General features: G+C 35.2%; 2 protein-coding genes across 3 annotated transcripts; both read right to left on the reverse strand.

The window, feature by feature from the left end:
* Positions 1-3,306: 3,306 nt before the first annotated feature.
* On the reverse strand, positions 3,307-8,240 carry LOC113870773 (FRIGIDA-like protein 4a). Of its 2 annotated transcripts, XM_027507224.1 has the most exons (4): positions 6,924-7,973; positions 6,625-6,800; positions 6,228-6,251; positions 3,307-6,132 (listed from the first exon to the last, which is right to left on the reverse strand). In XM_027507224.1, the coding sequence occupies exons 1-4, from the start codon at positions 7,828-7,830 to the stop codon at positions 5,635-5,637; spliced, it is 1,605 nt and encodes a 534-aa protein (XP_027363025.1). In that variant the 5' UTR covers positions 7,831-7,973; the 3' UTR covers positions 3,307-5,634. The 2 variants fall into 2 exon arrangements, with proteins under 2 accessions (XP_027363025.1, XP_027363026.1); XM_027507225.1 differs by lacking the exon at positions 6,228-6,251 and having other exon boundaries at positions 5,224-6,132; positions 6,924-8,240.
* A 2,225-nt stretch (positions 8,241-10,465) lies between these two features.
* On the reverse strand, positions 10,466-21,043 carry LOC113870776 (protein SUPPRESSOR OF GENE SILENCING 3 homolog). Its single transcript, XM_027507228.1, has 3 exons — positions 20,123-21,043; positions 16,137-16,444; positions 10,466-12,385 (listed from the first exon to the last, which is right to left on the reverse strand). The coding sequence occupies exons 1-3, from the start codon at positions 20,854-20,856 to the stop codon at positions 12,030-12,032; spliced, it is 1,398 nt and encodes a 465-aa protein (XP_027363029.1). The 5' UTR covers positions 20,857-21,043; the 3' UTR covers positions 10,466-12,029.
* Positions 21,044-21,636: the final 593 nt, after the last annotated feature.

Below are 21,636 nucleotides of genomic sequence, written 5' to 3' on the forward strand. Positions count from 1 at the left end.
AAAAAAAATTGCCAAAAAAGTTAACTATAATTTTAAGTAAATAATAACTAATTAAGGTGCATTTTATGCTCACTTATAATATATAAAATATAATTTGAATAAATAAAAAAATGAAACTAAATATTAATTAAAATATCGATAATTTATTAAAAATAAGATAGAAAAAAGTCTCCATAATATATATATCTTATTGTAAAGTTAAAAAATAGCTTGACATTTGTTTTGGAGTGTTTGTGAGACCCTGAATTTTCTATTAGTTGAATTTTGAGATATTGCCGCCTTAAAATAGGAAATTCAATTATTTTTTGTTTTATTTTAATTTAGTTGCGTTAAATTTTCTTATCTCTTTTGCAATAAAAATGTGTATTTGGATAAATAATTTAAATTTAATAATTTATTACTCATAAAAGCTTATAGTATAAATTTATTAAAAAAATAAAAATTCATTTTAATAAATTACACTAGAAATTATTAAAATAAATTATAAACTATTTTTATAAATTTTGTTAAAGACCCCTAAATGAGAATTGATGGGCATTATAGCAGACACGGTGGGAGGGTGCCTCTGCTTGTAATTATCATGATTGAATAGATATGGATGCCCATACAAGACCTTCACAATTTGCAAGCACATTCAATTCTCTCACTCATCTCACTCATTCACCTTCTGCTTGTTATTCTATTTATTTTGCAATGACCTAAGAAAACATTAATTGGATTCAACATTAGTGTGAAGAGTTGACTCATAGGTAAGCTTGCTAAATAAAAATATATATAACAAGGAAAAAATATATAAAAATACAAAATAATAATAATAATAACATGTCATCAAATTTAATTATTAAATCGATAATTTAAAATTTTTTAAAAAATATATGCATAAATAGACCCAATTTATGCTAAGTGACTTGTCTAATTTGCAAGTCGAGTGAATCGAGTAAAAATTAATCTAAAATTTTTGTGAATTAAACTATTTTTAGCCCAACTCATCCAAAATTCAGGGTGGACCATGCTAACTTGTGGATAAGAACTTGTTTTAAAGCTATACGATCTTCATTGACAAAGAAATGTAATCCACTCCCTTCGGCTCATTAGTTAAGGTGGGGCTGCGTGTTAGTACAACTGTTAGAAAAAATTCACATTAAGTATTAAATTTAATAAATTTTCCTTTTTAATAATCTTTTATAAATACTAAATTTTATTAATATAGCTATCACTCTTATTTTTCAAAAAATAAATCCTTAATTTATCAAAATCAATTAAAATTATATATATATATATATATATATATATATAATAAATCTGTACTCTATTTTAGAAACACTCATGTCAATATTAAATGATTAAATTATTATTTATCATTTTATTATTTAAATATTGTTGTGATAAAATAAATAGTACATATCAAAATTAAACGAAAAGAAAAGGAATTTAATTATTAGTTAAATATTTTAAATAGTTTAAATAACGAAAAGTAATATTATCTTATTTCACTCTATTTCATTTTATCATTTTATGAACCCAAACATAACTTTAATATGTAATTTGAGCTTGAATTTATTCTATCCAGTCAATATGTGTATGAAATTGTATTGCTGAAATTCTTCGTTTATTCAATTCAATTCAATGTATTCCTTGACTCAATGCATTTCAAACAGTACCTTCCAATTATAATCCACAAAAGGCAACTGTGGAAAGCCCATCTAGAACACACTATGTTTTACTAATGAAAGAGAATCAATCATTTCGCAATCAGTGGCATATGTTTTGGGTTTTGAATAGGCTCGCAAATTATGGGCAGAATGCATCTACATGGATACATGTTCAATCAACTATTCAGATATCTATGATTAATTTTGTCTCACATGATGCAGTAACACTGAGCTCTTCCTTTGCTTATTATATTTTGCCTTTGTTATACAGTGAGATTCAAACTTTCGCATTGTGACTAATATTCTGTTACCCAAAGCTTTGACTGTAAACTGACATATCTCGTCGTTTAACATTTTCAGATTATTTACATTACCTTCCATATCATAATCTTTTAGACAATTCATTTAATAATATACATCCATAAATGTATTTTTTTTAAATATTGGTGCATTCTTAATATAAACCCATAACTTACAGGAATTCATGATTCAAAAGCATTACTCCCTCGACTGGAATTCATGATTCAAAAGCCAGGCACGATGTTAAAATGAAATTGTCAACTAAGTGAAACGTTGTTTTGTAACATAATGATCACCACCCATAATATCAGCTGGCGTCGATCAAACAGGTGAATTAAAATCAATAAAAACATGGAACTGTGTTGCAAGTTCTCAATAGACATTTCTAAACACTATTACCAAAATTTGTAGGTTACTGCAATAAGTTTTCCAGCATTTTCTGGTCTTTTTGCTATCTAATGATAGTCCCCGCTACAATAATATATTTAGTATAGGTTCAACAAATTATACTAGTATTAGTGTAAAAAGAACATAATTATGAGTTTCTCATTTGCTTTCCAAATTCAAATATGAATCATGAAAGACATTCAATAGATAGCAATCATAGTCAGAACAGCTTAAAAAATATAATGATTATTCCAAAAACATTAAAAGCTTACCTGAACTACCTCATCAAGAAGACTAAACTCCAATAAACCGAGAACCAATCCCTTGAATCTTGTGTGGTCCTTGATGTTCACGATGACAATTCGCTCATCAGCAACAGCTTAAGAAGCATGTTCTTATCCTAGCTCCATGGTTTTATTATAAAGAAAAACCACTCAAACCGTATCAAGTAACTACCTGAGTGAAAACAAACAAAACATACAGGAACAGGCTTAATTTAAAGTGATAACTTTAAGATGAAGAAAAGATGGTATAAATATTGCGGCATCAACTTTACACGCTTGACTTAGCATGTGATGGTTCAAGTGCGGCAGAATGGAAAAACATATTTAAGGATTTTTCTTTTGTTTAGGAGTTGTTCTGTGATTCATAGAAACTGTAGAATTTCCCCTTGTTTAAGAGATTTTTCATTATGGCCTTTACTTTTAATGTTATATGCTCATTAGATAATATTATCATGTTAAGATTTTCTATTTCGATTCAAATAGGATTTCATATTTTAAGAAATTAATTATTTAATTAGGATTTTATATTTAGTTATGATTTATGCAGGATTTTGATTATTTGGGGCTATGAATTCCCTTTAGATGCCTCATGTTATTTAGACCTCTGGCATAATTATAACAGTAAGATTTCCTTTCCGTCAGAGAGCATCTTAAATCTTAGTCAGAGGAGTATTCAGCTATAACAGAGTACTCTAGTTTTTCAATATCTCCAAAAGTCTTGATTCGTTTCCTGAGTGAATTATATCTATTCACTAAGGACAAAAGAAATAAGAAAAAAGACAGAAATGTTTAGCTCACGTTTGCAATTATTGGTCACTTGTTTTTCATTAGCCAGCAATGTACATGGAAAATGCACACAAGGTGAAGAATTAGAAATATAAAGCAGACAGTGCCAACTGAGAAGGCAGGCCCATAGTTCAAATGAGGCTGAAAGGCCCTTCTTTGGTTTTTACTTTGTTTAAATATCTACCTAGGCATCAAAACCACTATCATTGATATATTGAAAAACAAATCTGAATTTTGAAGCTTCCGCTCCAGGCTTTCTCCTTTCCTTAGAGTGTAAATTACGTCTTGGAAAATCATCAGTCAATGCTCTCTGAGCCAGAATTGCCCCTTCACCAACAACCTTAGAAGCTTATATTATTAGAAACTGAATGCGCCATCTATTAACAGCGGCTTTTGATGTGTAAATATCCAAGCGAATTGGTTCATAACGAGCCGTATGCTTGTAAAAAGTAAGAACCTTGCCTAATGCCTAGTCTGCGTCTTATTCACAAAAGAAGTGTCAGTGATTTACATACATCGCTTTTACTTGTGACTTCAACTTTGGGAAGCTTCTCGTCTCTGGAAGTCACATTCTCTCTTCACCTCCTTAGCATTTTCCATTTTTTTATTTGAAGAATATTCATTCTTCGGAATGCTAAATTGTATCCTTGGATCGGGACTCAAATCATAACTCCTTATTTCTTGTCTCCAAAAACAAACTAATTATGCGAGAAAATATTATTTTTAATTAAGTGTCACTTTTTAATTGAAAAGATAGAAAATAAAACAAGAAACGGAAACAGCTGATTTTTGAACTGCACTCAAATTTAGAGAATATATTGCCATGAATTATCATACAATCCATGTCCTTAAAACAAAGCCATTTCACCCTCAACATTCAAAGAACGACACCCAACAGGTCATCAACCACATCCTGATGCAGCCACATGATCCAACTTCCTTAATGAAAATTGAATGTCCCAAGAGAAAATGCCGAATGTAAAACCAAACTAGAAAAGTTAGAAGTTGCAAGTTGTAACACGGCTATTCAATGGGTATAGCTTAACATGTGGGAAAAGATTCCCTGCCCCCATCGTGGTCTGCCTTGCCTGGCAACCACCCTATGTTCTGCCTGCTTTCTTGCAACTTTTCATGGGTTGTTGCGCTCAGTTTGGGTAATTACTTTTTCCTAATATTTAGAGACAAATAATTGCTATCCCATTCCTTTATATTTTAAAACAGAAATACTATCGTATCAAACGGAATGCATAGCACAAACTAGATTCAGCTGGCAACTTTCACCCGGCATCATCTAATGATTGGAAGGGGAGTTACTACCACTATGTCCCCTGTATCATCCTTCTATTACGCTTCCTAATATTTTAGAATAAAAAAATAAGTTATCAAATACGCTTAATATATTACAAATATTAGAAAAAAAGATTTAATACTTTCTTCCTTCAATAAAGATGTTGATGTCATAGGAAGATCTAAAGATAAGATGTTACAGGAAGACTAGATTATTCTTTAGAAGAATGCCACAAAGGAAAGGGGAAGACGATCCGCTGCAGTTATAAACTAACTGCATGGTGTGCAGTTCTGATACCTAATGGTTGAAATTATGTTTGGTATAAATTTTTGTCATATCATCACCAAAATATAAATAAATTAATTTTTTTTTGCCACAAAACATAAATTTTAATGGCTTGGATCTCTTGCAGTTTTTTTAGAACCGTAGAGAACCTTTACCAAGGGAATGCAAATGCAGAACTAACAAATACCATAGTAATGTATTGTGAAAGCAGAACCACTCCTCAAAGCAAAACAAATTCATCTCAGACAAAATTATTTCCTTTATAGCCTTTATACCGTAGTCAACAGCTGCCAAGAAACATATTACCTTTTTCTTTTCTTTTTTCTTTTTTTTGTTTTTCTTCAGAGTTGGATCCCAAGATAAGCATATAATGTAAACACAGTAAGAGTCTTTCTACAACTAAACCGAGCATTGGTAGTTGAGTTTCTGATGTTTCTTGGCCGTCCTAGTTACTTTCCACAATCACCTAGTACTATGGGATCAACATTAGAAATACAACTTCTCCCCATGCAGAGCAGGAAGTGGGACAGTAGTTATAATTAACACACACAACTGCTACCGTTAAACGGTTAGTGATTACAAACAACATTGCGAAAGTAAATTGGATCAAGGTCGTCATATCAGTGGTTACCATCTTGAAGGGTTGTAATTTCTATCGGTAGTAAGCCTGCTGATAAGTGGGTGCCAAAACATTTCCATAGCCACCATATGCAGGATAGTTCATGGGAGCTGCTGGGTATGACCCTGCAATAGGCGCTGGTTCTGGCGAATAAGCATAAGGATTTGCTGGGGGACTTCTGCTGCCATACATGTGGGGTGGGGAAGGGTATGGAGGAAGAGCAGCTGGGTATTGCCCGTGTGAAGGAGACCTGACAAATGTAGGTGCAGCAGCAGCAGGGAAAGATGATACATATGCATTGGTCAAACGGCCAGCTTTAGCTGGTGGCATTGGACCTCCATTGCTGTTGCTTGCTCTGGTTCTTTTATTGGCAGGGACAGCAACTGGTTTCCTTTTCTCCGTCTTGACCTTCTCCAACTGCTCGAGTCGCTTCTTCAGATTTTCTGGAGGGAACTCAGCCTCAAGTTTGTACTCTTCAATGCATTTAATCACGGCCCTGAGTGCAGATTGCTCTTTTCTTGCAGCTAGATACTGGGAAAATTTATTCAGCATAAAAAAAAACAGTCAGTCAAAATATCAAACACACTTCTACTAAGCCAAGAAAAAATACAACAAAGCACTTTTACCATTTCCAGCCTTTTTTCTTCCAACTAATAAAAAAAAAACAAAAAACAGCACAAATACATGAGAAGAATCAGAAATAAAACCAGTATCAAACCAACTATTAACTGACATCCTGAAGGATACCAACACTCCAGTCCCTTATCTCAAACACAGTCTTAGGTGCAGTCTTTACAAGCTGCACACTGTCCATACAAGAAATCCAAAAATAGAAATTTTCCAAACTTGTATCAAGAATCAACCATACATCACAAGCTAACAACACCAGTGATCCAACAACAAAATCAGCAATGAAATTAAGAAAAAGCCATGCAACTACTCATCGAGCAAGTATAGAAGACAGTTTAGTAAACCAATACTACTAATTATAGGTTACTGAATAAAACAAAAAGAGAAAAATACCGCAGCTCGGCCTGCATTATTAGGATCTTCCAATATAGAGGCGGCAACTTTCTTAGCATCCTTGAGAAATGATTTGAGGAGCGGAACAGGAGGGAACTTCTCCACAAGACCCACTTCATAAGTAAAGTGAACCGCATCAAGCTGTTGCCCTTTGCTAATCAACTCTTCAATCATATCTACCATATCAATAATAAATAAACAAAATTCAAATTTTTTTAGTACTACACAAACAAAAACATAATCAAACAAAACAAAAGAGGCAGAAATTGAATAAGATCAACCAATATCACCAAATATACCTGGCATTTGATGAGCAAGACCAAGGGAAAGTGCAAGCTTGGGCATCTGTTTCCTCCAGGCAGAGGCAATAACAAGCTTCCTATACAAATCCAAATCCTCCTCCTTCACAATCCCAAAGGTAACAAGATGCTGCAAGAAAGTGTGTACATCGGGGGTCTTAACGTTCTCAATTCCACCACGCTCTTCAAGACTCGCCTTCCAAGTCTCAGCAATTTCACTCGCTTGTTCCTTCACAGTGGGGGTCACCAACAACCTCGATTTCCCAATAACAGGGTCCACAACCACCGGAACCAGAGACTCAAGCACAAGCACGCAGGCCCACCCCAAGTCGTTCCCAGCTTTCTCCCCCCTCTTATCCACCGGAAAAACCTCCGATATGGCTTCGAGAACAAACTTCGCCGGATCCACGCACTCGGCGAGCGCCACCGGCATCTCGGCGCGTAGCCCCTCGAGCTCCTTCTTCTTGCCGATGACGAAGCCCCAGAACCCGAAGGCGTCCATGCGGAGGCAGAAGGACTTGAGTTTGAGAACGAGGCCGTCGTCATTGTCGACTTCGCCGTCGTCGTGGTTGTTGTTGTCGTCGTCGCGGTGGTGGAGGAGGGCGGAGATGGCGGCGTCGCGACGCCTGTCGAGGTTGCGAAGTGCGATCTGAACGCTGCCGTCGATGGAGGTTTCGCGGCGGTCGAGGAGGTGGAGGGATTCCTTGGTCTGGTTGTCGAGGGTTCGAATCTTGCGTTTTAAGGCTTCGGATTTGTTAAGGAGGTCTTGTTCCAGCGACGAGAAGTGGTCGGAAAGTTCCTTCCAGAGGAGGGTGCAGCTCGTCATCAGAGAGGTTTGGCGCTGGAACTCGTCGAAGCTCGGCTGAGCCAACTCGCTTAACTCGCCTGGATCGGGGATGGACCCCATCGTCACTCGCTTTGCCCCAAACACACAACACAAGAGAAGGAAAAACCAAACCCTAGCTCCCTTCGTTCAATTTCAATCAATGAAGGAGTGAAAGCAGAAAGAGAGAGAGAGAGAGAGAGAGAGAGTAAAGGTGGTGGCGAAATGGTGATAGAAAGAGAAAGAGCCAGTGATGACGTGGATGAGCAAGGTTGAGACACGTGTTATTGTGTTATGGAAAAGGTAGTTGAGGGGCGGCGCTAGAGTGCGCTGCAGGTGCGTAGGTTAGGGCGTGAAATAGGATAAGAATTAGAGCGGTGTTTCCACTTTGGATTGGGATTAGACACAACACAAAGTATGTCAAAACAGCTGCGATTTTTGGGTTTCCACACAAAACAAAACACACCCTTCCCCCTTTCGTTTTATGGATCACTCGCTTATGTCATTGTCCCTAATTTTAAGTTTTTAACTACTTCTCACAACAACAATCACATTCACACTTTAACTCTCTATTAATTATTATGATTAAAATGCAGTGTACTAAATATACTTATATAGTGCTAAGTGACTGCTACATACCTACTCCTGGATATTTTAAAGTGTAATGCTTTCTTCCAGTACAAAAATACATTATTTTAAGAAAAAGTTTAAGTATAGCACTTTAATTTTGTTGGGTTGTTTTTAATTAATATTAGAATTTTTATTTTATAATTTAGATATTTAAGGATGGAAGGTTAGCATTGGTCTTGAAACTTTTAATTAAAGAACAATATTACCTAAGCTTTGTCAATTATTTTAATTTAGTTACTTTTTTTGAAAATTAGCAAAGTTTTGAATAAAATAATTGAAAATAGTGTTTAAGTTGATTGGATTGTAAATACATGAAATGAATAAAAATGTTGTAAATATAGAGTGACGTTGTCTGAAGGGATGTTAACAGTAATAAAATTAATGATTATTTAAAATAAAGGTTAAAGACTGGTAGTAATATTTTCTTAAGATAAGTGAGTTAATGAGTGATTATAAAATGGAGTGTGGTGTATGCAAAATGTTGAACAGTGTATATGATGTTGTATTCGTACAGAGAGGAACTTTCCCAGAAATCGAAGATAGATCAGAAAGATGAGGGGGATGGGACAAGAGTGGTGTGAGGCACATGGGAAGAGTCAGATAAAGTGATAAAAGGGATAACAGGTGGAAGAGAATGAATGAGGTAATCTAAATTCAAAGGGTTAAAAACAAAAACATTGCGTTGGTCTTTGGGTGGGGGGTACAGTACCTGCCATCGCAGAAAGACACATGCATGCGTACAAATGCGTGTTGTGATAAGGTATAATTCACCTCCAGATATTCTTCAACTTGGAGTTGGACCTATGTTTTCAAATTCTAAATTATTATTTTATCACAAGATTTTATAAACTAACCTCCTTCAATTAATAATCATTTCACTTTCCGGTTCGTTACTTAAATTTTTTAATATAATTTCTTACCATCCTTATCCTTATTTATAAAACTTTCTTTTCAATTACTTTTTGTCATAATTCAATGATTTTGCTTTGAATTAATAATACTTATCTTTAATTTAATATATTTTTTACTCATGGAATGAAGGATCATATTAAAATTTCTGTTTAAAGTAACAAATAAATACTGATAAGTTTAATTTTTCATACTAGATAAATGTATGGGTAATCAATACTAAACTTTAAAAGTATTTTTTTTTTTCTTATCGAAATTCCTTTCCTTAACGTGGTTTGATCATTCCCGAAAGATATAAATAATGCATTTGATGGGCACGCGATCAAATGCATAAGAAAATTACACTTTAATCCTTATATTTTAACTTCTGTATAATTTACATTTAATATTGATTGATAACTTTTTAATTATTAAAATGCATTTCCTCATTATGACCATCATTTAATGGTAGCAATTTTGAATAAATAAATACATATATATATATATATATATATATAATTAAAAGTAACTTTATATTATTTGTTCAATATTTTATGTATTTATCTGTTATCAATCCGCACAAACCAACAATGCATAAAATTTGTTATATTTATGTCAATCATTAAATAAAATTAAGAATAAAAAGTTATGTACTAATATTTTATTAAAAAATATAATGTATTAATTCTATTAAATACTACAATTCAAACTGTGCCTACACTAAAATATAGTTATTAGAAACATTTTAAGACAAGATGAGACGATTGGCATTAAACCGTGTTTCATTGTTGTTTCTTAATACACATCTCGGAATTTATATTTGGGCATTCAAATTTCTCGGTTTCTACTAAACGTGTGCCTCCAAAAAGAAAGTAAGTTTTAGGGATTATTCCACGTATACCAGCATCTCAATTGAAAACTTCATTACAACTGCCTGTTTTTTTTTTAATTATTATTAAATAAAGCAAAACTTATTTTAATAGTAAGCCAGTCAATTTAAAAATTACAAGAGTTTTCAGGCATTCCTTAACCTGATTGGGTTTCTTGAACGACAGCACAAAATAATCATTACTTAAAAGATGGAAGACAATCTTTTAGTGTCCTTAATGTGAACGATTTAAAATTAGAGTAACAACGTACCATTAAATTAAATGCAATATTTGGTAACCCGAAAGAAAAAGCACATTCGATTAATAAATGCACCCAGGATGTGCAGTAATTCACATTTAATCCTATAAGAAAAATATAAAGCAACAGATTTCTGTTGTCCCCAGCAGTAACGTGATTACATACAAATCACATGTGAAAGAATAAAAAAAGATAATACATTTGAAAATTCCAACTTGTGAGCTTAAAATTATTTCATAATGTGTTGTTTTGAAAATTTTAATTAAAATAGCTACACATTGATTATGATTCTTTTAAGCAAAATATTTTAAAATTAAAGAAATCAGAATACTTCACTCTTTAAATAGAAGATAATGCTCTTAAGCGAGAATATAAATAGGCATACAACATAAATTTAAAAACACTGAACCACAATTCACCAAACCGTGGTGCTTAACCACAGATGCTTCAATCACCTTACATGGTCGAACGTATTTGCGCACCAAATTTTGTAAGAATCTTGACATGTATTGTTTGAATAGATTCCATACATGTCACTAACTAATATCCTGACCGATGTGTGTGTAATTTCAAACTAAATCAGATAAATATTTTGCCCCACTTTAGAGACAAGATCACTTCATAGCACACAATCCTAAATAAAAATATCCTAACAATTTTATGCACCATAAAAAAATGACCTACGTACATCCCTCCCAGCAAATCTCGTACCTTGGTAGAAGTAAGGTAGCATAATATATGCAGTTACTTGAAAAACACTAATTTTCCTGATGTAGAGGCAAGATCTAGATTACCCTAAAGTCCAGTAGAATCCTGATAATAAAAATTGTGTAAACACTGCACAAAATAATACACAAAATGCATGATGAGTGACTAGAACTTCAGTGGGCTGGAATACAATCATTAAGCAGTGATCGTTGCAATGTCAAGTTTGGACAGACAACACAGGCAACTGATACCGAAAACCGTAAAACCATCTACTCCACCATAACCCTCATTTAAACTTCATGGACAATCCTAGGCAAGCTTAGAAAGAATGCAAGAGTGCAGTGCTAGTATCATTTAGCATCACTGAGCCCCCCTCTACTCACTGCCCAATCCTAAGAAAGAAAAATTAATGATTAATCAACTTGGAATTTGCAGTGAGAGCGGGGCTTCATCAATCAATTAAACCGAACAGCAAACAATCAACTAGGAATGGCTACTAACAAGGGATTTACAGATTCGCAAGAAACCGCAAGTACAAATATCTAATTCCCCCATTGTAATAAAAAAAAATGTTAACTGTAAACAAACAGTTCCCACCCAACACGGGGAAAAGCGAGGATAAGACCATGACTTTAGATTCCAGTCATTGACTTTAAGTAAGACAGTGCGTTCCAGGTTGTCAGATGGTGGAACGGCAAACAAACCTTCCTAATACGCCTACTATTAACTACAGCAGGAAAATCAGAATGAATTACGAGATAGAGAATAAAAATGATGGCACGCAGCCTCCTATTGTACATTGAAACGGTCAGCACAATATAACAAAGCTTTTATCATCTTCAGGAATCAGGACTATAAACCAAGCGGAAAGACTTTCTCCTGAACAATCCACAAATAATTTTACACTGTCATTCCATGTAGTCCAGAAGCTACAAGGGCGGTTTGTATTCTCTCTTGCTCTCTAGGACTGCTTTCTTCCTTGTTTCAAAATCAACTTTGTCAAGATCAAAAGCAGTCCCAAGATAGCCATACAGGACCCTCCTTTTCTCTCCTTTTTTCTCATCTACCTTCACAAGGTTTGCATTGTTCTCATCATCCTTCCCTAATGTTTGGGACTGCACATGGGCCCAATCCTTGCGTCCATGATTTTCCTTCTCAAAGTGTTCAGCAAGGCGGATGGCCTCCTTAAAGCCTGATGGGTCGCCAGCAAATTTAACCAGTGTTACGCCCAAATGACCATCTCTTCCATATAATGACTTTGATTTGCCACCCATAAATCCGAGCTCTGGAAAACCATGCATGAATATCAGATGGAAAATATATACAGTTAGAAGTTCACTATCATCAGGTATGAGTGGATGATTCAAAAAACCAAGATTTTGGTTAAGTGCCTCCTATTCTTAACAAATAGTAGTTTACAGTTATATTACAAAAATGGGTTCCATGATTATGGTGGCAGCAGCTGGAAATGCTGCCATTTTAGGCACTTCAGCCAAGTAATTTACACCTTACAGGAGATTGAGTCCAACATACTACTGTGTTTCTCAAGAAAAGTTACAGGAGTGAAAACCCTGGACGTAGAGGAAGAGAAAAATCGAAGGGCAGAATAGTAAGCCAGACCATCTAAATCAAGAGACAGGACAATAAGGGAAATGGACTAAAGAAGGGTGCTCAAAAATTGGGGAAAGATTTTTCTCCGTCATCTAAATTTCTATCCGCCAATATAGATGATTCATCCAGTGAGGACAAAACAGATTAACGCCTAATCTGATCTAATATGAATAAAACCAAAAGCATTTGCTAATAGACTATTTAAATAACAAAGTAACCAGCTAAGCAATTGCAGTAAGATTACAATCACAAGATTAGCTGAACTCACAAGCTAGTAGGTAATAAAACAGACAGTTTAAGAGACATAGAATGTAATTATATGGGGCTAGAAAAGCAATAGGAAATAAGAAAAAATGGAAAAATCCCCCCAAAATGAAAAGTATGCTGCAGACAAATTAATATTTCACACAAATCATTTAAAAAGGTAGAATATTATCTAAAAAAAAATCCAGGCCATGATGAAAATTTCATTTGCATGATATTCAGTATCAACACTCATGACAAACACAACATAATTCATACAAATTAAAACAGAAACAGGGTTAGATGGCCAATAGATCAAATCAACCACTTTTTCCCTTGTTAAAGATCAAGGCAGTAGCATTAACTTGACTAGATAAAAAACTGTTGATGAGCTACAGTCTAGTTCAAAATTCCTGATAAAATAACAAAGTTCAGAACCAAATAGAGTAATGGATGGTAATTATCTTCACAGAAACGAACAACTATTCCCACAATAATGTTCACTCGCTGTCTTGATTGCACCATCACATATCAATAAAATATCAACATATGCATGTGCATAAATGCGCTGCTACAGGTGAGCAGGCATAAATGTAGAGATAAGAACATATTTGCACATGAATACCCTTGGTGCTAGTGCTGGATGCAAAAACAACAAAGTTAAGCATGAACCGGAATAATGCCCAGAAAAGATACACACAAAATGGGTCCATCCCTCAGTAACATTCCCTAAACCTACTTTCTTGGGCACCCAATCTGCTGTCACTAAATATCAATATATGCATGTGCAAAACTGCACAGCTACATGAGTGCCTAGTTGTGTACATAAATGGATGGGTACATATGTCCACATACACAATTCAAAATTCATCTCAATAAATATATACCCTCAGTGCAAAGTGTCAAATGAAGAATGACACAGTTAACCAACAATTATAACATCAGGAAATGATAGGCTCAAAATGAAGAGCCATCACATAATAATCTTCACAACTTACCTTCTTGACTGTACAATCAACTGTAATCAAGACATGAACACAACACAAGTGTGCATACATAAATGCACAAGTAACATATAAGTATCCCTTATGCAATCTAGGTAGAAAGACCTATTCATGAACAACATCTCTATCTATCTACCAAGGAATCAACTTTAAAACCAGTCAAGGGAAATTAAAATAAAAAGAAGAATTCAAATAAATCAAATTGTGACTGGAAGAAAAAGCTGTAATGACACAAGTTTAGGAAGGGTTAAAATGTTTGGCTTCCAGAAAGCAAGCTTATCCAACAAACTACCCAACCAATACACCTATATGAGAAAAAAAATTAAAGACAATCCTCAAATCCCAAGACCAATCTAGCCCATAATATGTGATAGTATCAAAATCCAGTTTAAAGCTACTCACCACTGCTTTCCAGTTCTCATAATTCATCATATAATTATAAGAGGTATGTGAAAAAAACACTCATCTCATTTCCAACGCTACAAGCAGTGGTGTTCAATTTCTTTAAACGATCATCATGGGTGGAGGGGAAGTTTAAGTGGCCCAGAACAGGGTAACTGACCACACTTTAATAATGAATCAGGATCAAAGTTTAACAGGTCATTTGATAGGAAGAAGCAGAGTGTAAAGGAAAGGCGTGCAATGGTCATTATTGAATGGAAATCTGGAACAGCAATTTCAGGGGAAAAGAAAAGAAAGAACTTTTATATAATTTTTAATTTTAACTGTCTCAAAAATCAAAATAAATAACATCCATTACATATACCTAAGCACCACAAGAAGGACTGACAGACCCTGTAAGTAAAGCTACTCACACACATTTTGCTTAACATCTACACAATTTTTACCATCTGAGTGCAGTTGTCCCACCTAAATCTTTTCAAGCATGAACTCTGGTTCTACCACCTAAAAGAATATAAGAAGTGACTACTGATTATGAGTATCAAGCATCTTCATCCCACATCCTCTCTCTCAATCAAGAGTGATCTTAATTGATTATTAAGGGGCTGAATCCTTATGGATCTAGACCTAAGGGCTAATATGAAAATTATTTCCTATTTCACTATTTAGGTTGACTACAAAGAAATTTAACCAACAAGTAAATTGAATGAAACCACCTAACAATCCTAAACCATTACTCAAGTTGACTCAAGCATTGATGCACTGACAAATTCTGAAAACCTAATATAAGTAATATTGAAGGATAAAGTAGACTGAAATTTAAAATAATAATAATAAAAAAAAGCATCAATGCCTTGTCAGATTCTTGTCAAAGTTATAGTGCAAATGCTACTAGAGGTTTTGAGTAAATCAAACTCCAGCCATTGAGAGCTAATATCTACATATCAATAACTAATTTTCCCACATACCAAAATCATAATACCAGAAAGTTACAGCAACCCTCCCAGAGTATTTTGAAGATGTAACAGATTAAATAGAGAGAATACAATTTAACAGATTCAACAAACAGCTTTAAATAGTATTCTAAATCAACAGCATATGTCAATCTGGGAATAAAAGGGCAGTAATTAAAAGGTCAAGCAGATTAGAAATGACCAAGCTTTGGATAAAGACATTTTGTCATTTGATAGACAAACCAGAGCAAGAACCTACGATGAAAATATATAAGACAGGACTCACTTCTATCCTAGATTAATTAAAAAAAGGTCAAGCAAATTAGAAATGACCAAGCTTTGGATAAAGACATTTTGTCATTCGATAGGTAAACCAAAGCAAGAACCTAAAATGAAAATATATATCAGGCAGGACCTATTTCTATCCAAGATTAATTAAAAGAAACAAGCTAGATAGAAGAATAAACTCCAAGAACTTTTTGATGTTAATGCCAAGTCCTATAAAATAAAAATATTGTAATAAAAATGTTGGATGGGTCTCTAGTGTCACTCAGTTTCTAATTTGATGTTATCAGCAAGTCCTATTAAATCAAATGACTTTGCATCTCATTATCTTCATAAGAGTATTCCATTAAACTGTGGCCTAAAGCAGAGGGAGGTTGGCTACCTAAGAAATACCAGGAAAGGTAACTACCATGTGTTTACCACTGGGCTATAAAGGGCCAACTCAGTATGCATGCAAGAAAGATTTTCCTAACTTTTTTAGACCTTTAAGAGAGGCATCATAATAGAAGATGATAAAGAATGGAGGGGCACATTATACCTCTAATTTTATTATCCATTGTTTTGTTTCCCAAACCCTCCATACGACCATCTCTATTTTTTCCAGTATTTGTGTTATGAATGATCACCAATGGTGGCCACATGATCAGATCATCTTGATTTGCTGCTGCTTCATCAGCAGATAAAAACTGATATGCCTTTGAGTTATCAGGAGGCTTTGAGTAGTTCCAGCCCATTAAGACACACAGAGCTTTGTGTAATCCCAAATGATCGACACGTAAATCAGCATTATCTGAGTTGTAAGTGTGCATAATGAGAGCATGCATGTCTGGAAAATCTTTAGCAGACCTGAAAGTTGGCATATCAATGGCATTGAGGAATATATTTTAGGCTTTCATCCTGTAAGTACATACAGAAGGCAAAGTGACAGAATGTATTCACCCCCTTTTATTTACATTTAACACCAAAGATCTTCTTTTGAACTAAGTAACAGAGAACTACATCCTAAGTCACATCAAAGCACCAAGAAAAAGTGGGCAACCCCACCTTGAAAAGTCTCAATCAGCACTATAACATTGTCTGGTAATAAATGGCTGTAAATGCCTAATTTTTCAAGGACAATTTGACCAAAGTACACATATACCTTTAAATTGCATGACTACAAATGGAATAATTTTTTCCATGTATTAACGAGCAACTAAATTTTGTATTAAACAGGTAAGCAGATACTCATACTCTAATAAAACAAATAGTCTTCTCTCTAAAGAGATACAGCAGGAAACTCCAATCAGTACAAAATTCTTTTCATTAGGATTTCTGTTCTCAAAAGGATGCAATTATTTCCAGAGACATCCAAGTACAGGCCACAAATGAATCCAAAGCTCAACTTCAGAAATGAAGTCAAAAAGGGAACTGACAGGGTATAACCCAGCGCTTGTAAGGCTAAAGTGAAGCCAAAAGAAACAGGTAAGCTCTAAAACTCACACCAAAGACAGTAAAAAATCAATTTTAAAGAAGATAAAAAATTTATAAGGAATAACCATGTTATTATGGTTCTAAGTTTAAAATAATTAAAGACCCACTTCATCAAATACTGCTCTGTGACCCGCACCTAAAATGCCTACAATTCTACACTTCTTTTACAGCTAGCAAAACAGCCTCAATAGTTATAAGTAATAACCGAAATAATCATAGTCAAATGATCAATGCACCTTGTGTTCAAACTATACAAAAGACTGAAGAAACCTATATATAGCACAGGAAAGGCTATACTGCCTTCATAGATTAGAATAATTAAGAAGTTGGAAATTGATAGCAATAGCAGGCATTTAAGAAATCAACCAACGTTAGAGAAGTGTGGTGGGGTTTAGAGAGGGTAGATGTACACAGCCTCCTCACCCCCGCAAGCAGAGAGGTTGCATCCATCTACAACCTGCGACCTCCAAGTCACAAAGCCTCAAATTACTGTTGCTCCAAGGCCTACCCTCTAAATCAAGCAGTGTTGTTGAATGGCGGTGCCATGGCAGTTTTTAAGCCTACCATTAAACCGCTTCTATTATATGGCATTTTTACGTGGCGGCGCCATGGTGGAAAACCTTCAAAAATGGCGGATTCAGTGGTTTGGGCCCAAACCCGACCCGGTCCAAGGATGACCCATGCAGAAAACTTAAATAAGTCCTCTTCTTCGTCACTCAAAATCTTACTCCCTCATCTCAGATCTCTCTTCTTCTCTAATCCCTCTCATCTCTGTTCGACTCCAATCCCTTTCATCTGTTCATCTCCAATCCCTCTCATCTCTATTCGTCTCTCTATCTTCTCCAATGTTGCACTCGTCTCAAATCTCTCTCTTCTTTGACCTGTTACTTGTTCTGCTTGCGGCCGCCATTCTGTTCTCCATCTCTGGCGACATCTCCATCCCCATTTCCCGTGACTGGTCCTCCATCTTCGGCGACTCCATATTTTCTGGTAGCCATTTTTTCTTATTTTTCCCCCACTCTCACAATTTTTCCTTTATTTCAATTTTACCTTTTCCATCTTTCAATTTTTTCCTCTTCCACATGTTTGTTTTTTCTCTGTTTTTCCTATAAAAAAAAAATCTTTATTTCAGCTTCCTCTTCCACATGTTTGTTTTTAATGTTAACATGATATTTGATAATTGCATATTTTGTATTGAATTATGCTTTAGATTGTGGGTTATACTACATATATTTTGTATTAATTATTTTCTATCATTTTCTGTGATCTATAGTATTTTTTTATATATTTTATTATATCCGCCATAACCCACCATAGCGGCCGCCATAACTTTATGGTAGTTTTTTGGATTTCTGCCATGAGCTACCATCCGCCATTGATAACATTGAAATCAAGTAATATTAGGGTCTTAAAAAGAATGAAAGCAGAATTTTTTCCAAATTTGAAGCCATAAAGGGCAACAAACTTGTTAAGAAGCATAAGAGCTCCAATGTAAAAATACTCCAAACAAGAACAAAAATAATGCAGATGTGTTGCCAATGCCATATTAGAACACGAGTATGATCCGTGTCATGAGGCAAAAGAGCTGCAAAGAATGAGAAAATTTTAATAGAAGCTTGCCACTATTGAGTCACCAAAACAGAAATTATAGAAAGATCATCACAGCTGCATAGGAATTATGAGACAAGCAACCGTGACATCATAAGCATATCTCATGGAAGAATTAAGTTTTTCAATCCATCAAATTGTACAGAACCATCAAGTCACTTCAGAATAACTTCCACAAGTCCAGAAATACCATTTCTCTCTATTTCTAACAGAACAACTAAAGCAACAGAAGAAATATATAAGCTCAAAAAATATGCTAGCCAGTTCAATAAGGATGATTACTTATGGAAATGACTCCACATAAACAACAGCAACCAATGACATAAATACAAGTAGATAAACTTAAAGGGCTTCCAAAGTCGCTACTCACTCTTTTCCAGTTATATCACTGAATACAAATCCTCCAATGAAATTTCCAGGCCAAACTAAATGAATCATAAGTGCAAAAATAAAACTTCTTATGAATCTAGTTTCCAGTACCATACTGTATAAAATTCATGGGCGACCATTGAACCAGTTCAGAGTTTAGTGGATTATAGAATGACAACTGCTAATACTCACAAACATGACATAAGTTTGATGACTAAACTCTATGCTGTCAAAGTCAAATATAAACATAGATACAAAATTGGCAGCCTGTTTGGAGGACCAAGCTTCCTAGGCTTGTGAGTTGTGAATAACTGAAACTGTGCTATTACTGCCATATCTTGTTATAAGCTACAATATAAAGAAGCAACATTCGGATCAGAAACCTAATAATCCAACACCTAAGCTCCAGATACATCTAAGCGATGAGTGTTGTCAATCTGAACCAAAGTAATCAACTTCCACAACTCAACTGAGCTGCACAAGTTTACAAAGACAGAATAAGAGCCATCATCTAAAACCATAGACACCTCTTTCTTAAGACTTAGATTTGTCACAAATATTCCACGATCCAAATACTTCCTCTCCTCTATCTCCTTGAATGCTATTGCCTAAGCGAAGGATCAAAGGTGCCCCTACCGTGCAAGTCAACTCATTGGCCACGAGGCATGCCATTCTTTTAGTGCCTCAATGATAATCGTAAACACTGCCAAAAGTCCAACCATCTAACTTACTAAGTGTCATGCTAAACGGGGCAAAAATAGTCTAAATGTTACAGCACAAGTTGTAGTTCTTTGGGATCTTAGCAGCAAGAAACTCGAGTTACCTAAAATCCTAATTTGTCTAACTTTTTACTTTTAATTAAGAATGTTATGCTGTGCTTGAATATTCAACTTACAAGAAGAAATATCGCAAAATAAGCACACTATATAGCTCCCTTCTTCTTGCCTCGAGATAACAAAACCGCATATTCCCCCTTCTTGCCTTGGACTACTTACATTGCTTTTAATGCTACAAATAAACCCAGAGGAGAGAAACATAGAATAAAAAATCATAATTATCTGAATTCTACCAAACCTGCCACTGCCACAGGCACAAGCAACACACTGAAGGCGTCCTTGCTTCCCATCCTCCAAGTAACTCTTCTTCTGAGAGGCATTTTCGTTAACAAGCTTAGCAAAGTGAAGAAAAGCCTTCTTCAACTTGTCCTGGTCAACCTGGGGATGCCTAGCATCAAACCTCAAGTGCTTGGAAGGTCTGAACTCAGACTCCAAATCACGCTTGAGGGCGCCACTAGGGCCGGCAAAAAGGTCTGCGCCAGGAACCCTAGCAAGGCCATTAGCATTGCGGAGAAGCTGATCCCTTTGCCTAGCGAGGTCATCGTCGTCGCCGCCGTATTTTCTCTTGGCGGCGGATGCTTCGGGGGGGTTGCGGTGGTAATCGGGGAGGCGGAAGCGAGGAGGAGGAGGTGTGAAATCTTGGTAATCGGGTGGGAGGGCGAAGTACGATCGGACGCTGCCGTCGGCGAGGACGATGGTGCGGCGTTCGAGCATGTGGAAGCCATAGGCCGGTGGAGGGGGAGGGCCAAGGGGGGCGGGGTCGGGGAAGGGGAAGAGCGGGTGATCGGTGGGGTGTTTGGGGTGAGCGGGGCTAGGATTAGGGTTAGGGTTTGGTTTGATTTTTGGAGAGAGTTTGGGATCTGATGGAGATTTGGTGGTTGTTGAGGTGTTGGGTTCCCATCGGGATTTGCGGTGGGAGGCGGAGGGCGGTGGCTTGTGATGAGAAGACTTGGGATGGTTACCGCCGGCCATCCTGCGGTGAGTGGTACCCAATTCGATCCCAAAGCCACACTTGTCCAATTCAATACTATCACCACTTGCCACAAACCATTTTCTCTTCTTTATTCCTTTCCTTTGTTAATTCAGAGAGAGATACAAAAGATGAACGAAAGAAGCACCCCTCTTTCTAAAATTAATCTTCAGTGGTCTAATGTAATTGAAATATGACCGTAAAATAATTTAAATTATATAATTTTTATTAAAATATTTACTTTGTATTAAAAAGTGAATTGATTTTTTTTAGCAAAGTTTTTAAACAAGCACAAAGTTACATTCTTTTTTATTTAATAAAATGATATTTTTAATATGCGCTAAAAAGACACCCTTCATGCATGGAAAGAGCCATCCTTAAACTCAAAGAAACTCCCAATTAAGACATTCAATATATACTGTAACAAAATTATTTTATCTTCCCACCTTAAAGTGAGGATTAATTGCTTATCATTTTAGTGTGAAGACCCTTCGCAGTCATGCTAAGATTTAAATTTTCAATCAAATTCGAAGTCATAAGAATCAGATAGAAACACAAGAACATTGTATGTTCCTTTGTTAGTTTTTAACCTAATTTTCTTCTTTAATTCCTCGCAGAAGTTCCAAAGGTTTTATCACAAAAAGTTTAAGCGATCAGTTGCTGTTAGATTAAGCAACTTAAAAATTATTTATAAAATATAAAATTAAATAATTTAATTGTTAGTTTGAATATTTTTATCAAATAAATTATATTTATAAAGTTTTATAAAAAAAATAAAATGA

This window comes from Abrus precatorius, unplaced genomic scaffold (assembly GCF_003935025.1).
Source record: "Abrus precatorius isolate BTA unplaced genomic scaffold, Abrus_2018 Scaffold7, whole genome shotgun sequence".
Classification (NCBI taxonomy): Eukaryota; Viridiplantae; Streptophyta; class Magnoliopsida; order Fabales; family Fabaceae; genus Abrus; species Abrus precatorius.

Coding starts and splice junctions, on each gene's coding strand:
- LOC113870773 (XM_027507224.1), bottom strand. CDS start 7,830: ATGGGGTCCATCCCCGATCCAGGCGAGTTAAGCGAGTTGGCTCAGCCG. Junction 6,252..6,624: donor ATAATGCAGGCCGAGCTGCG/GTATTTTTCTCT, acceptor TTTTTTTATTAG/TTGGAAGAAAAAAGGCTGGA. Junction 6,133..6,227: donor AAGAAAAAAGGCTGGAAATG/GTAAAAGTGCTT, acceptor AAATTTTCCCAG/TATCTAGCTGCAAGAAAAGA.
- LOC113870776 (XM_027507228.1), bottom strand. CDS start 20,856: ATGGCCGGCGGTAACCATCCCAAGTCTTCTCATCACAAGCCACCGCCC. Junction 16,445..20,122: donor TGTGCCTGTGGCAGTGGCAG/GTTTGGTAGAAT, acceptor GCCAACTTTCAG/GTCTGCTAAAGATTTTCCAG. Junction 12,386..16,136: donor AATGGATAATAAAATTAGAG/GTATAATGTGCC, acceptor ATGGTTTTCCAG/AGCTCGGATTTATGGGTGGC.